At 37.8% G+C, this 13,112-nt stretch overlaps 1 protein-coding gene across 1 annotated transcript; it reads right to left on the minus strand.

Annotated features, from left to right (window-relative positions):
- Nucleotides 1-2,138: 2,138 nt before the first annotated feature.
- On the minus strand, nucleotides 2,139-12,582 carry LOC145898407 (uncharacterized). The gene is made up of 29 exons (XM_082986852.1): nucleotides 12,465-12,582; nucleotides 12,157-12,300; nucleotides 11,775-11,951; nucleotides 11,564-11,672; nucleotides 11,283-11,397; nucleotides 10,711-10,991; nucleotides 10,415-10,599; nucleotides 10,192-10,350; nucleotides 9,934-10,077; nucleotides 9,545-9,721; nucleotides 9,334-9,442; nucleotides 9,050-9,164; nucleotides 8,478-8,758; nucleotides 8,182-8,366; nucleotides 7,968-8,117; nucleotides 7,710-7,853; nucleotides 7,321-7,497; nucleotides 7,109-7,217; nucleotides 6,828-6,942; nucleotides 6,258-6,538; nucleotides 5,962-6,146; nucleotides 5,754-5,897; nucleotides 4,803-4,949; nucleotides 4,498-4,674; nucleotides 4,086-4,194; nucleotides 3,732-3,846; nucleotides 3,284-3,561; nucleotides 2,681-2,865; nucleotides 2,139-2,487 (listed from the first exon to the last, which is right to left on the minus strand). Coding segments are annotated over exons 1-29 (4,551 nt in total). The 5' UTR covers nucleotides 12,517-12,582; the 3' UTR covers nucleotides 2,139-2,485.
- Between the last annotated feature and the right edge of the window lie 530 nt (nucleotides 12,583-13,112).

A 13,112-nucleotide genomic window follows, 5' to 3' on the forward strand; every position in this document is an offset into this window, starting at 1 on the left:
GTGAGTCCTTTGTCCCTTATAACAGATCGTTTGGGCTGCTGAAAAACAACAACAACGTCATACACATGAACAAACGTTTCACTAGCGAAAACCTTGTGTGAGAATTAGGACTTTCCATACATACATCACAAATTGCTATAACTTACCGTTCGTGATTCTTGAAGTGGTAAGCAGCATAAAACAAACAGAAATCACCAGGTTTGCAACTCCTGACATGATTTAAAATACAAAAATCGTTCTCTTTTGCCTAAATCTGTTTGATCTGGTATTAATTGATAAGTTATCTTTTTCATCACAAATTTGCATTTATATTTAACGTAGGTTAATTTAAGTTGAATACTTTACTTAATCCTGTTGCGTGGTAACAGTCACTTTCAGACTATCTGGCGGTTTCAGTGATACACGTACTAATATCCTGGGGTTGAACGATGGGTTTCCGTCTTCTAGGCATACTTAGAAAAGTGCAAACTGGAATCGATGCGACAACGTCCAAATGAAAAACGTAATAAAATTATCTGACAACGTTTTAAATCGGTAGGATTTGCTGTAGCTTTACAGTGTAGTAATTTATATGATGCAATTAACTCTTTTTAAGCACGATAAAGTACACCAAATGTACACTTAATAACCCCGATTGTCGCTTGTGATGCTTTGTTGTCATCCAGGAACGCCATTATCCTCAAACGGGCTTTCCCGGTGGTCGCTGAAACACGCTTTACGGCCAATTTTATAGGGAAGTAGCAGTAAACTTAAGATTGTCCTTTAGCGATGTCTTTGTCATTGTATCGAATCACCAAATACCATCAGCCTCAGCAAAGAGTCAAAAGTTCAAACTTCTGGCTGGCATGACGTTGAGAACTGCAAGCAATGGAGTGTTTAGGGATGTACTGTCGTTCGCAGTATTATAGCTTTGTCGTTTGGCCATTGTAGGAAAAGGTATTAACTTTGTGGCCTCAAACAATCCTATCACCTCTGATGTCCTTGCGCTGTGTATTTCTAAACCGTTATTGCTGACTTGGGTCGTTGAAGTACTCTGTTCCTCAGGTCTATAATGTTCCATTACAAACAACATGATTATAAACAGGACGAAACAAGTTTTCCAGGTTACATCATTTTACTAACAAGCATAAAACACATTATAAATTGTTCAACAAAAAAAAATATACCAAAATCACACGCAGTTGCGATAATGCCACAAAAGGTTTGGTGCTAGAGACAATTTAAATCGATTTCCCACTGCAAATTATTCAATAATATAAAACATAGTCAATGCTGCAAGAGCTATTGTCGATATCAGATAGTATTGCATGAGGACTTCCATACGCTCAACACCTGTTGGAACCACATGTCCCAGGGGGGTATTTGAGACATACTTATCGCACAAAAGCGCGTAACCTTGTAGAAATTTCAAGATCGCTAAAAGACCAAGCTACCGAAGTAAATGAATCGACTTAAGTCAACTTCACCAACAAAATAAGTTTATATGTGTATTAAATATGGCAAGTTTAGTAAAACGTTGATTGAAATAAAAAAATTGAATGGTTTCTTCGAAAAACTGGTTTCTAGATCGCATTTGGTCAAACTAAAAAGTTTAACAAAACCGACATATCATCTATAGTAACACTGGCAGGTGGGAAGCAGTGTGCAGTCTACCGGAACATACCACAGCAAAATGTGGTTGAGCATGATAAAAAGCAAATATTTAAAAAGTGTTGCTAATCAAGTTTGTCACGACCTGTAGAAGATAATGAAACCTTTTGACAGTAAATGGTGTTCCGAGTCCAAATCTTAGGTATAAAACTCGCTGATGGTAAAAACTGACCATCAGCGGTCATGAAAATAACACAGCCATGAAACTTGATGAGATCGAACTTTATTATCAGGATTAAGTGCAATTAACTTCACAAATCAGATACAATTAAATAACAATCTATATTTCCAAATAGAAAGAACCAAAAGAAATCGTTTGGCGAGACGTCGGTAACGCGGCCAGTTCTACTGCTGCCTTCACATGCTATTTAAAAAAAATACTTGGGTATTCGCATCCCATACGCTTAAAATTGCACGATATATTGTTAAGTTCAGCATACGCATTTCGATCCAACTTCTGATCGACTCGATAAACTAGCCTGTTCCTCTTTGGTCGACATCGAACTTTTCATTTAAAGAGCTATGAGAATGCAAAGCTGATGTGCCTAAAATGCATCAGACATCGCATAAATGAGAGTGATATGTATTTGAGTTGGTAAAGACGAAGTTGCAAATTCATACAGCGGCGTTTATACATTGAAAAGCCACACTACGGAAAATGTTTTCCGATTTCTGGCGGTACATATTAAGGTTTGAAGGCATAGTCCAGGGCCAGTGCATCGGTTACATGCCTTAAAGTGATGGTAATATGTTAGATTATAGGTTTGGTGCTGTTGATGTGTGAAATGGTTTGAGTGATGACTATATCAGCAAACTTTCCGATATTTCCGGGCGATTCTGCAAAACACAACAGGGAATTACAAAAAAGTATGTCTCGTCATGGTATTGCCAAGTATCCGGAAAACCGGCTTGATAAGATAACTAACTAAATAAAACTCAATACAAAACTACAGGAACTTTAATTAAATCATCACAGTTTATAAATATGGCAAATATATACTAAAATAGATATCATTATACTAAAACGTACATTTGCAACCAGGGATACCAAACGATATAATTAGTTCCTCGGCTATTTTTACTGCCTTAACAATCTCGGGAAAGAGTGGAGAGTAGTAGGAAGGAATTAACGGTCGAATTGCTTCGATCACAGCTGCTTTATCGCACCTCGTCTGCCACATATTGGCTACCATCTTGAGCAACCTCTTCAAAGGCCTTAAACAAAATCAGCTGGTTAATATTGGCAAAACAACTCCATGATGTTTGTGAAAATATATTTTTTAAAGTAAAATTTAAAAATGTGTGTTATAATTCGCTCGCGAAAGTTCGTGCAAATAAAGTTTTTTAACAGTCATACTGTCCTTAACAATGTGCCCGCAATTACTAGTGTTTTATAATGAACTCCTTCAGTAACTTTAATGTGGTATTCATGCATGAAGTCAATGCTTGTCGCAATGCAGAAATTAATATTATGTTCATGATTTCACCATATTTCATCCACATATTGAGGACGGTGTGGTGAAACGGAATGCAACAAACATTAAAGCAAATGCATTGCAATCTTATTCCTCATGTTTTTTTTAATGCTGTGTTGTCAATAGATTACATAGAATGCTGGCATTACACAACTTACGTGCAGAACTCTTGGTGTGTTAATGCATTCAGAACATTGGGAATTTCGGCCATTCCAGCATCAACGAGATCCTGGACTACTTGATTATCACACACTGGGTTTTCGAAGGTTAGGTTTAAACTAGATACACCTAATATTTGCGTTAGATTTTGCGAATAATACGAATCTTTCTGAAGGCAGGCAGCTTTCACAATCCCGTTTCTTAGGAACTCATTCATTTGCCCAGCTTTAAGAAGGTCATCCAGAGTGCTGAAACCGGCAGATGCCTGAATAATTTGCTGTTGCACAAATATATGAAATGGTTACTGCTTGTTTTATTTATGTTTAAATTGTATGACATATAGCAGCTCTTGAAAATTGCATGTTGTAATAAGAGGAAAAAAATATACATTGGAACGCACTGTCATTTGCATATTACTAAGGCAAAATTTATTGAGTGTTATTGAACCTTATAAATTGGGCGAAGTGCAACCGGCAAGGAGTCGAGGATAGTAGGACAATACCCTTTGAGGCACGTTGTTAATGCGCTGACTCCACACGTCATTGCGGCATTGATGTTTGCCCTGAACAAACAATCTCTGTTGTACAATTTAAAACACAATTTCATGCAGAATTGTAAACGTGTGCGCTACAAATTTAAATTTGACATTGAAAATCCTTCGAAAGTAAAATTGTTTTGCATCGTATTATGTTCTGTACTGTTCGTGAAAATAACACATAAACCTGTCTTAGAAACAAGCAAGCCATCACATGGATGAAATCTCATAGACATACTGGTAATACATATATGAGCATTACTTACACGCACTGCTTGGTTCCCTGGTATGGATATCCGGCCAAAATCGGTTCGCTGCAATCCATGACTTTGGTGTATGAATCCCTGACAGTGCACCTTGGCAAGATTTGTATATCTACAAAATGATATCAATTTTGGGTTTTCAAGTAAATATAAGTTCGTATGTGTTTTGCATAGTTTGATTGAAACGAACATCATAGCGTATACGAAATTACTTCCGTTGTCAAATAATTTGGTTGAAAGAGCACGGATGTAACTGTACAAATCAAACCATTTAGTTCTGGGTAGTAAAATGGCATGGGCTGCGACAAACCTAAGGTTATTTAGTCGCGCGCCAATACTCTGTCTGAATATATTTTAGCCATAACATCCTTTTTTCAATCAAACATTTGTGATCTGGCACTGTTCGTCTTCCTACCGTCATCGGCAACTTTTTCTGGGCATTGATGAATAGACACCAATGGTGCATTGCAGGCAAAGGTGCTGCAAGCTCTCCATCGGCATTGAAAGTAGTTTCTGGCGTGTTCCCTGCTTGCAAGTTGCATGCAAGTTACGGGAACTCCAGGCAGGTAACAGCCTGCTGTTTCACCAATAACTGAAAATATACACAATGTATTTGGAAGTCCTCAGCGTTGCTGTGTCTTTCAATAATTATCATTACTGCTTCGACGGAACCAGCATAATGTATACAAACATCACAACATCTATTTATATGCAACTTACTGAAGCCCAATTTGCCGTCAAGGCCGAAGTAATAGTTTTTTTGACATTGGTATTTTGCTGGACACACGGTTCCATGGTAACTGTCCCCATAGACTTCATCATCTGATAAGGAAGTAAATCTCCTGCCGCTGTAGCAGACAATTTGTGCTGCAAATGGTCGAACAATGAAGATTAGCTTTGTGTTTTGTGTCTTCTAAATTTGTTTGTTGCAAAATCAACTATTGACCTTGCAGCAAAACTGAACAAAATCGTATATCTGCCATGGTCGCACATACGGACTAAAAAGATTATGCCTGAATCATTAATGCTGCCAACTGCATTCATTTCTTTCAAGGATAAAGGAAATAAAGACTGTGCGTCAGAAAGAGGAAACTTGATTCATTATGAAATGTATTTGGGTTTCCAAGAACGGAACATGCCCTTTCAGCAATAGCCCCTTGCGACCTTTCAGTTTGTCACGCGTTTCGTGTCTCACGGTCGTCCATTAGTCTTTAAAATGACATTTGCGTTCACTAACAAATAATGGCATTCCAGAAAATTGCAAGGATAAAGGAAATAAAGACTGTGCGTCAGAAAGAGGAAACTTGATTCATTATGAAATGTATTTGGGTTTCCAAGAACGGAACATGCCCTTTCAGCAAAAGCCCCTTGCGACCTGTCACTTTGTCACGCGTTTCGTGTCTCACGGTCGTCCATTAGTCTTTAAAATGACATTTGCGTTCACTAAAAATTAATGACATTCCAGAAAATTGCAACTGATTTACCATTTGCATGCAAACTGCCACACATGTTCAATAATGAATGCGGACCTGCACCTGTGCATCAAGTAAACGGTTAGAGCAGACGATTTTGCACACATCGCTACAGGGGTATGCTACAGTAAAATCACCAGACGTTAACTTTTGACTATACTTAAAGCTGGGTGCGTAACCTAAACAAATGACGTCTAACCTGCATCCTCGGGAATTTGGGAAACGAATGAAGAAGTCATTAGAGGAACGGATGAAGAGGCCCAAGTCGATGTCGATGAAGAAGATAATGTGGAATCGGTGGTTAGACTGGGGGTTGGGGTGGATGAAGTTGGCAAAGTTACACCTTTTAAGTACCACAGATTTTTAAACAACTAATTATTGTATTTAAAAACACCTATAAAATTTACCCTGGCAACCTGGAAAGACAAAAGATCCAAGCAGTTCTTCTGCAATATTCAGAGCCTTTTTCACTTCTGGAAATAGCGGAGAGTAATAGGAAGGAATCAAAGTTTGCAGATAATCGATTAAGGCCGTTTTGCTACATCTCGTGTTCCATATCTTTATCACCAATTTCAGCATTCTGTCCATAATTCTGTCAAGCGATAAACATTAAAAAATCCGTAATTACGACATTACCAAAAAAACAAAATATTTCCATCGAATCCAGACATACGAACATCGAAACCTAGACATCAAAACTTACACGCAGAGCTCTCGGTGATGTCGTGCGCCAAGGATGTTGGGGATTTCCGCAACTCCGGCATCATAAAGATCCTGAATCACCGAGCTGTCGCAGACTGGGTTTTCCATGAACAAGTTGAGATTTTGGGAAGCGAGATTTTCAGTGATGTTTTGTAAATATATGGCATCACTCTGCAGACAAGCCGTCTTAATAATTTCGGTCCTAATATTTGTGTCCCTGAGTTGCACAAAGTTGAAGAGTGAATTGAGCGTTGTCATTGACCCAGAATAGCCGATGATTTGCTGTTGAAAAAATATCATATTAATAGAAAGTCGCATAAAAAGTGCCTTTAGTGGAAAACTGCTTCCTTATAGGTTCGAAAAAATTAAGAATCGAAAACGAGGAAAAATTAGTTGTGAAGTTTCATTACGTCTTTATCACAAAGTACGATCGTAATAGATTTGTGTCGCTACGAATAATAACGTCCTTTCATAAAACGTAGATAAAAGTTTGTTTTCACCTTCGACGTCGGAACGAGACCTGGATACAAAAATGGAATTTATAGCAACAATGGCATTACTTCGGTATTACCTGGTAGACGGAACGTAACTCCACAGGAATCGAATCTAAAATTGTCGGACAGTATCCGGAAAAGCATGTTGTCGCCTCCCTCATTCCACAACTCATCGCTTTATCGATGTTTGCTCTGCATTTAAGGCGGAACAATTTAAATAAAACACATTTGGAAAATTGTACGTCTGTCTGTGACAACCAAAAAAATTGATTTTTTACCAAATATGCGTTTTTTGTGTATCTGTTAAAGTCATTCTAAAAAATAGTCGACAATAAAATGAATAAAAGCCAAAACTCACAGACATTGTTGCGTTCCTTTGTATGGGTAACCGGCTAAAAATTCATCTAAACACGACATGGCCTTGGAATATGACTCTCGGACAGTGCACATTGGAAGAACCTGTATATCTAAAAAAAATATGCAAATAAATAAGTTCAGGAACCTCAAAAAATCGTTTCAATATTGTAAAATTCTGCACTATTCGTACGAGTGCTATAAATCAAAACCTACCAGTCTGTGGGACCGGTTCAGGGCACCCGCCGGGTGACATTGGTGCATTGCAAGCAAACGTGTCGCAAAAACTCCGAGTACAGTTGTGATAAGATGGAATGTTGTAACTTTTTGCCAGCTGTGGACAAGTCGGAATGGTACCATTGCTTCTATAGCAACTCCCAATTTGTCGCACACCTGTAGATAAAGTTAAATAATAACCACTTCCAACGTGTACTTTGGTGATTTAATTTAAATATAAGGTTATCAGAAACAATTCCTCGGAAATTTCAACACACCTTCTGGGCAACTTATTAACCTTAACTTAACTTATGAAATGCAGCACTTGTATTACAAAAACTTATAGAGGTGTTGGGGTTTTCGATACAAGGCTGTTGGTCGACACTTACCTACACCTGCGGAACCTTCATCTTGATGAAAAATAGAGTTCTGGCAAATTTCTCCCACTGAACATACAGCTCCCATGTAACTATTGAATGAAACTGTTGCTCCATTCGATCTTCTTTGCCCGCTGTGACATACCAGCACTTTTGCTACAATGAAGAAAAGATTTTGTTTTTAACAATAGGTCAACGAGCATAAATCTTAGTAAAATGTTCAAAATATTTTTATTCCTATGTGCGCTACATGACATAATGACGGCTAACCTGCATCCACGGGATTTCGGGTTACGGATGAGGAAATTATTGGAGAAACGGATGAAGAGTCCCGAGCCGATGTCGATGAGGAGGATAATGTGGAATCGGTGGTGGTACTGGAGGGTGGAGAGGTGGATGAGGTTGGTGGCAAAGTTGCACCTTTTAAGTAACACCGATTTTTATGCAACTAATTATTGTATTTAAAAACACCTATAAAATTTACCCTGGCAACCTGGAAAGACAAAAGATCCAAGCAGTTCTTCTGCAATATTCAGAGCCTTTTTCACTTCTGGAAATAGCGGAGAGTAATAGGAAGGAATCAAAGTTTGCAGATAATCGATTAAGGCCGTTTTGCTACATCTCGTTTTCCATATCTTTATCACCAATTTCAGCATTCTGTCCATAATTCTGTCAAGCGATAAACATTAAAAAATCCATAATTACGACATTAACAAAAAACCAAGATATTTCCATCGAATCCAGACATACGAACATCGAAACCTAGACATCGAAACTTACACGCAGAGCTCGTGGTGATGTCGTGCGCCAAGGATGTTGGGGATTTCCGCAACTCCGGCATCATAAAGATCCTGAATCACCGAGCTGTCGCAGACTGGGTTTTCCATGAACAAGTTGAGATTTTGGGAAGCGAGATTTTCAGTAATGTTTTGTAAATATAAGGCATCACTCTGCAGACAAGCCGTCTTAATAATTTCGGTCCTAATATTTGTGTCCCTGAGTTGCACAAAGTTGAAGAGTGAATTGAGCGTTGTCATTGACCCAGAATAGCCGATGATTTGCTGTTGAAAAAATATCATATTAACAGAAAGTCGCATAAAAAATGCCTTTAGTGGAAAACTGCTTCCTTATAGGTTCAATAAAGGAAAAAATCAAAAATCGAAAATGAGGAAAAATAAGTTGTGAAGTTTCATTAAGTCTTTATCACAAATTACGATCGTAATAGATTTGTGTCGCTACCAATAATAACGTCCTTTTATAAAACGTAGAAAAAAGTTTGTTTTTGACCTTTGACGTCGAAACGAGACCTGGACACAAAAATTAAAGCAACAATAGCATCACTTCGGTATTACCTGGTAGACGGAACGTAACTCCACAGGAATCGAATCTAAAATTGTCGGACAGTATCCGGAAAAGCATGTTGTCGCCTCCCTCATTCCACAACTCATCGCTTTATCGATGTTTGCTCTGCATTTAAGACGGAACAATTTAAATAAAACACATTTGGAAAATTGTACGTCAGTATGTGACAACCAAAAAAATTGATTTTTTTCCAAATATGCGGGTTTTTTTGTGCATCAGTTAAAGTCATTCTAAAAAATAGTCGACAATAAAATGAATAAAAGTCAAAACTCACAGACATTGTTGCGTTCCTTTGTATGGGTAACCGGCTAAAAATTCATCTAAACACGACATGGCCTTGGAATATGACTCTCGGACAGTGCACATTGGAAGAACCTGTATATCTAAAAAAAATATGCAAATAAATAAGTTTAGGAAACTAAAAAATCGTTTCAATATTGTAAAATTCTGCACTATTCATACGAGTGCTAAAGATCAAAACCTACCCGTCTGTGGGACCGATTCAGGGCATCCGTCGAGTGACATTGGTGCATTGCAAGCAAACGTGTCGCAAAAACTCCGAGTACAGTTGTGATAAGATGGAATGTTGTAACTTTTCGCCAGCTGTGGACAAGTCGGAATGGTACCATTGCTTCTATAGCAACTCCCAATTTGTCGCACACCTGAAGATAAAGTTAAATAATAACCACTTCAAATGTGTAGTTTGGTGATTTAATTTAAATATAAGGTTATCAGAAACAATTCCTCGGAAATTTTAACACACTTTCTGGGCAACTTATTATCCTTAACTTAACTTATTAAATGCAGCACATGTGTTACAACAACTTATAGAAGTGTTGGGGTTTTCGATACAAGGCTGTTGGTCGACACTTACCTACACCTGCGGAACCTTCATCTTGATGAAAAATAGAGTTCTGGCAAATTTCTCCCACTGAACATACAGCTCCCATGTAACTATTGAATGAAACTGTTGCTCCATTCGATCTTCTTTGCCCGCTGTGACATACCAGCACTTTTGCTACAATGAAGAAAAGATTTTGTTTTTAACAATAGGTCAACGAGCATAAATCTTAGTAAAATGTTTAAAATATTTTTATTCCTATGTGCGCTACATGACATAATGACGGCTAACCTGCATCCACGGGATTTCGGGTTACGAATGAGGAAATTATTGGAGAAACGGATGAAGAGTCCCGAGCCGATGTCGATGAAGAGGATAATGTGGAATCGGTGGTGGTACTGGAGGGTGGAGAGGTGGATGAGGTGGATGAGGTTGGTGGCAAAGTTGCACCTTTTAAGTAACACCGATTTTTATGCAACTAATTATTGTATTTAAAAACACCTATAAAATTTACCCTGGCAACCTGGAAAGACAAAAGATCTAAGCAGTTCTTCTGCAATATTCAGAGCCTTTTTCACTTCTGGAAATAGCGGAGAGTAATAGGAAGGAATCAAAGTTTGCAGATAATCGATTAAGGCCGTTTTGCTACATCTCGTTTTCCATATCTTTATCACCAATTTCAGCATTCTGTCCATAATTCTGTCAAGCGATAAACATTAAAAAATCCATAATTACGACATTAACAAAAAACCAAGATATTTCCATCGAATCCAGACATACGAACATCGAAACCTAGACATCAAAACTTACACGCAGAGCTCGTGGTGATGTCGTGCGCCAAGGATGTTGGGGATTTCCGCAACTCCGGCATCATAAAGATCCTGAATCACCGAGCTGTCGCAGACTGGGTTTTCCATGAACAAGTTGAGATTTTGGGAAGCGAGATTTTCAGTAATGTTTTGTAAATATAAGGCATCACTCTGCAGACAAGCCGTCTTAATAATTTCGGTCCTAATATTTGTGTCCCTGAGTTGCACAAAGTTGAAGAGTGAATTGAGCGTTGTCATTGACCCAGAATAGCCGATGATTTGCTGTTGAAAAAATATCATATTAATAGAAAGTCGCATAAAAAGTGCCTTTAGTGGAAAACTGCTTCCCTATAGGTTCAATAAAGGAAAATATTAAAAATCGAAAATGAGGAAAAATAAGTTGTGAAGTTTCATTAAATCTTTATCACAAATTACGATCGTAATAGATTTGTGTCGCTACCAATAATAACGTCCTTTTATAAAACGTAGATAAAAGTTTGTTTTTCACCTTTGATGTCGGAACGACACCTGGACACAAAAATTAAAGCAACAATAGCATCACTTCGGTATTACCTGGTAGACGGAACGTAACTCCACAGGAATCGAATCTAAAATTGTCGGACAGTATCCGGAAAAGCATGTTGTCGCCTCCCTCATTCCACAACTCATCGCTTTATCGATGTTTGCTCTGCATTTAAGACGGAACAATTTAAATAAAACACATTTGGAAAATTGTACGTCTGTCTGTGACAACCAAAATAATTGATTTTTTTCCAAATATACGTTTTTTGTGTATTGGGTAAAATCATTCTTAAAAATAGTCGACAATAAAATGAATAAAAACCAAAACTCACAGACATTGTTGCGTTCCTTTGTATGGGTAACCGGCTAAAAATTCATCTAAACACGACATGGCCTTGGAATATGACTCTCGGACAGTGCACATTGGAAGAACCTGTATATCTAAAAAAAATATGCAAATAAATAAGTTTAGGAAACTAAAAAATCGTTTCAATATTGTAAAATTCTGCACTATTCATACGAGTGCTAAAGATCAAAACCTACCCGTCTGTGGGACCGGTTCAGGGCATCCGTCGAGTGACATTGGTGCATTGCAAGCAAACGTGTCGCAAAAACTCCGAGTACAGTTGTGATAAGATGGAATGTTGTAACTTTTCGCCAGCTGTGGACAAGTCGGAATGGTACCATTGCTTCTATAGCAACTCCCAATTTGTCGCACACCTGAAGATAAAGTTAAATAATAACCACTTCAAATGTGTAGTTTGGTGATTTAATTTAAATATAAGGTTATCAGAAACAATTCCTCGGAAATTTTAACACACTTTCTGGGCAACTTATTAACCTTAACTTAACTTATGAAATGCAGCACTTGTGTTACAAAAACTTATAGAGGTGTTGGGGTTTTCGATACAAGGTCGACACTTACCTGTACCTGCGGAACCTTCATCTTGATGAAAAATAGAGTTCTGGCAAATTTCCCCCACTGAGCATACAGCTCCCATGTAACTATTGGATGAAACTGTTGCTCCATTTGATCTTCTCTGTCCGCTGTGGCATACCAGCACTTGTGCTACGAATAAAAATAAAATATTTGTTTGGAAATTTTATCCAAAGGCATTTTGTAAAAAAAACTGATAAAAGCACCACTTGACAGCAAATCATAACGACATTTTGGGATTTAAAATAGTAGAAATTTCCGTCAGTGACATCACTAAAAATTCATATAACACTTGCCATGTGAAATGCATGAGATGAGAGCAATCACCAAAAAAATTTCACAATTCATTCCCACTGATCTCTTTGATGGCGCTGCTTAAATGAAATGCTGCAATGCTCAACAATAACATTTCCAAATTGCGAGGCAAAATTCTGCAGAGAAAGGATATTAGTTTGGCACGACTTTCCTTTTTTCAACTGCTTTACCGCCTTGTGTGCTTTCCCTTTCGTTTGTCGTTATGCTCATTTTCACCATGTTTGGGTATAACACCACCAAACGGCTTAGGACAATTAACACAACGGTGACGCATTTTCTGCTTTGAGTTAGTCAGGTTAAATGGTAGTGGCTTTCACATATAAAACTGCCATGCTCCACATGAGCTCCACATGAGGGAGTGTGAAGTTCATTGAGGTCGTGTATGCCAACTTTTCCGTTTGTTTTCACTTTCGCCCTAACAAAACATTGATTGCGTGAGCTCAGAAACTGATCTACCTTTTCCAAATGAACAACTCTATCTAACACGATGCAAAGTGTTTTAAAAAGTTTTTTGTACTGACAAAATAATAATTATTGCTTAAAATGAATTTAAACGTTCCGTATTGAAATAGATCAGAATGGCTTTAAGTAGAATCGTTTAGTCTTTGAAAATTTCTTTCACACAATAT

The sequence above is a fragment of the Ascidia mentula genome, chromosome 1 (genome assembly GCF_947561715.1).
Source record: "Ascidia mentula chromosome 1, kaAscMent1.1, whole genome shotgun sequence".
In the NCBI taxonomy this organism is placed as follows: Eukaryota; Metazoa; Chordata; class Ascidiacea; order Phlebobranchia; family Ascidiidae; genus Ascidia; species Ascidia mentula.

Excerpts from the sequence above, each read along its gene's own strand:
- LOC145898407 (XM_082986852.1), bottom strand. The coding sequence starts at position 12,516 with ATGAATTGTGAAATTTTTTTGGTGATTGCTCTCATCTCATGCATTTCA. Across the intron at positions 9,443-9,544 it reads TGAATCGGTCCCACAGACGG|ATATACAGGTTCTTCCAATG; the intron begins GTAGGTTTTGAT and ends TATTTTTTTTAG. Across the intron at positions 4,195-4,497 it reads AGAAAAAGTTGCCGATGACG|ATATACAAATCTTGCCAAGG; the intron begins GTAGGAAGACGA and ends ATCATTTTGTAG.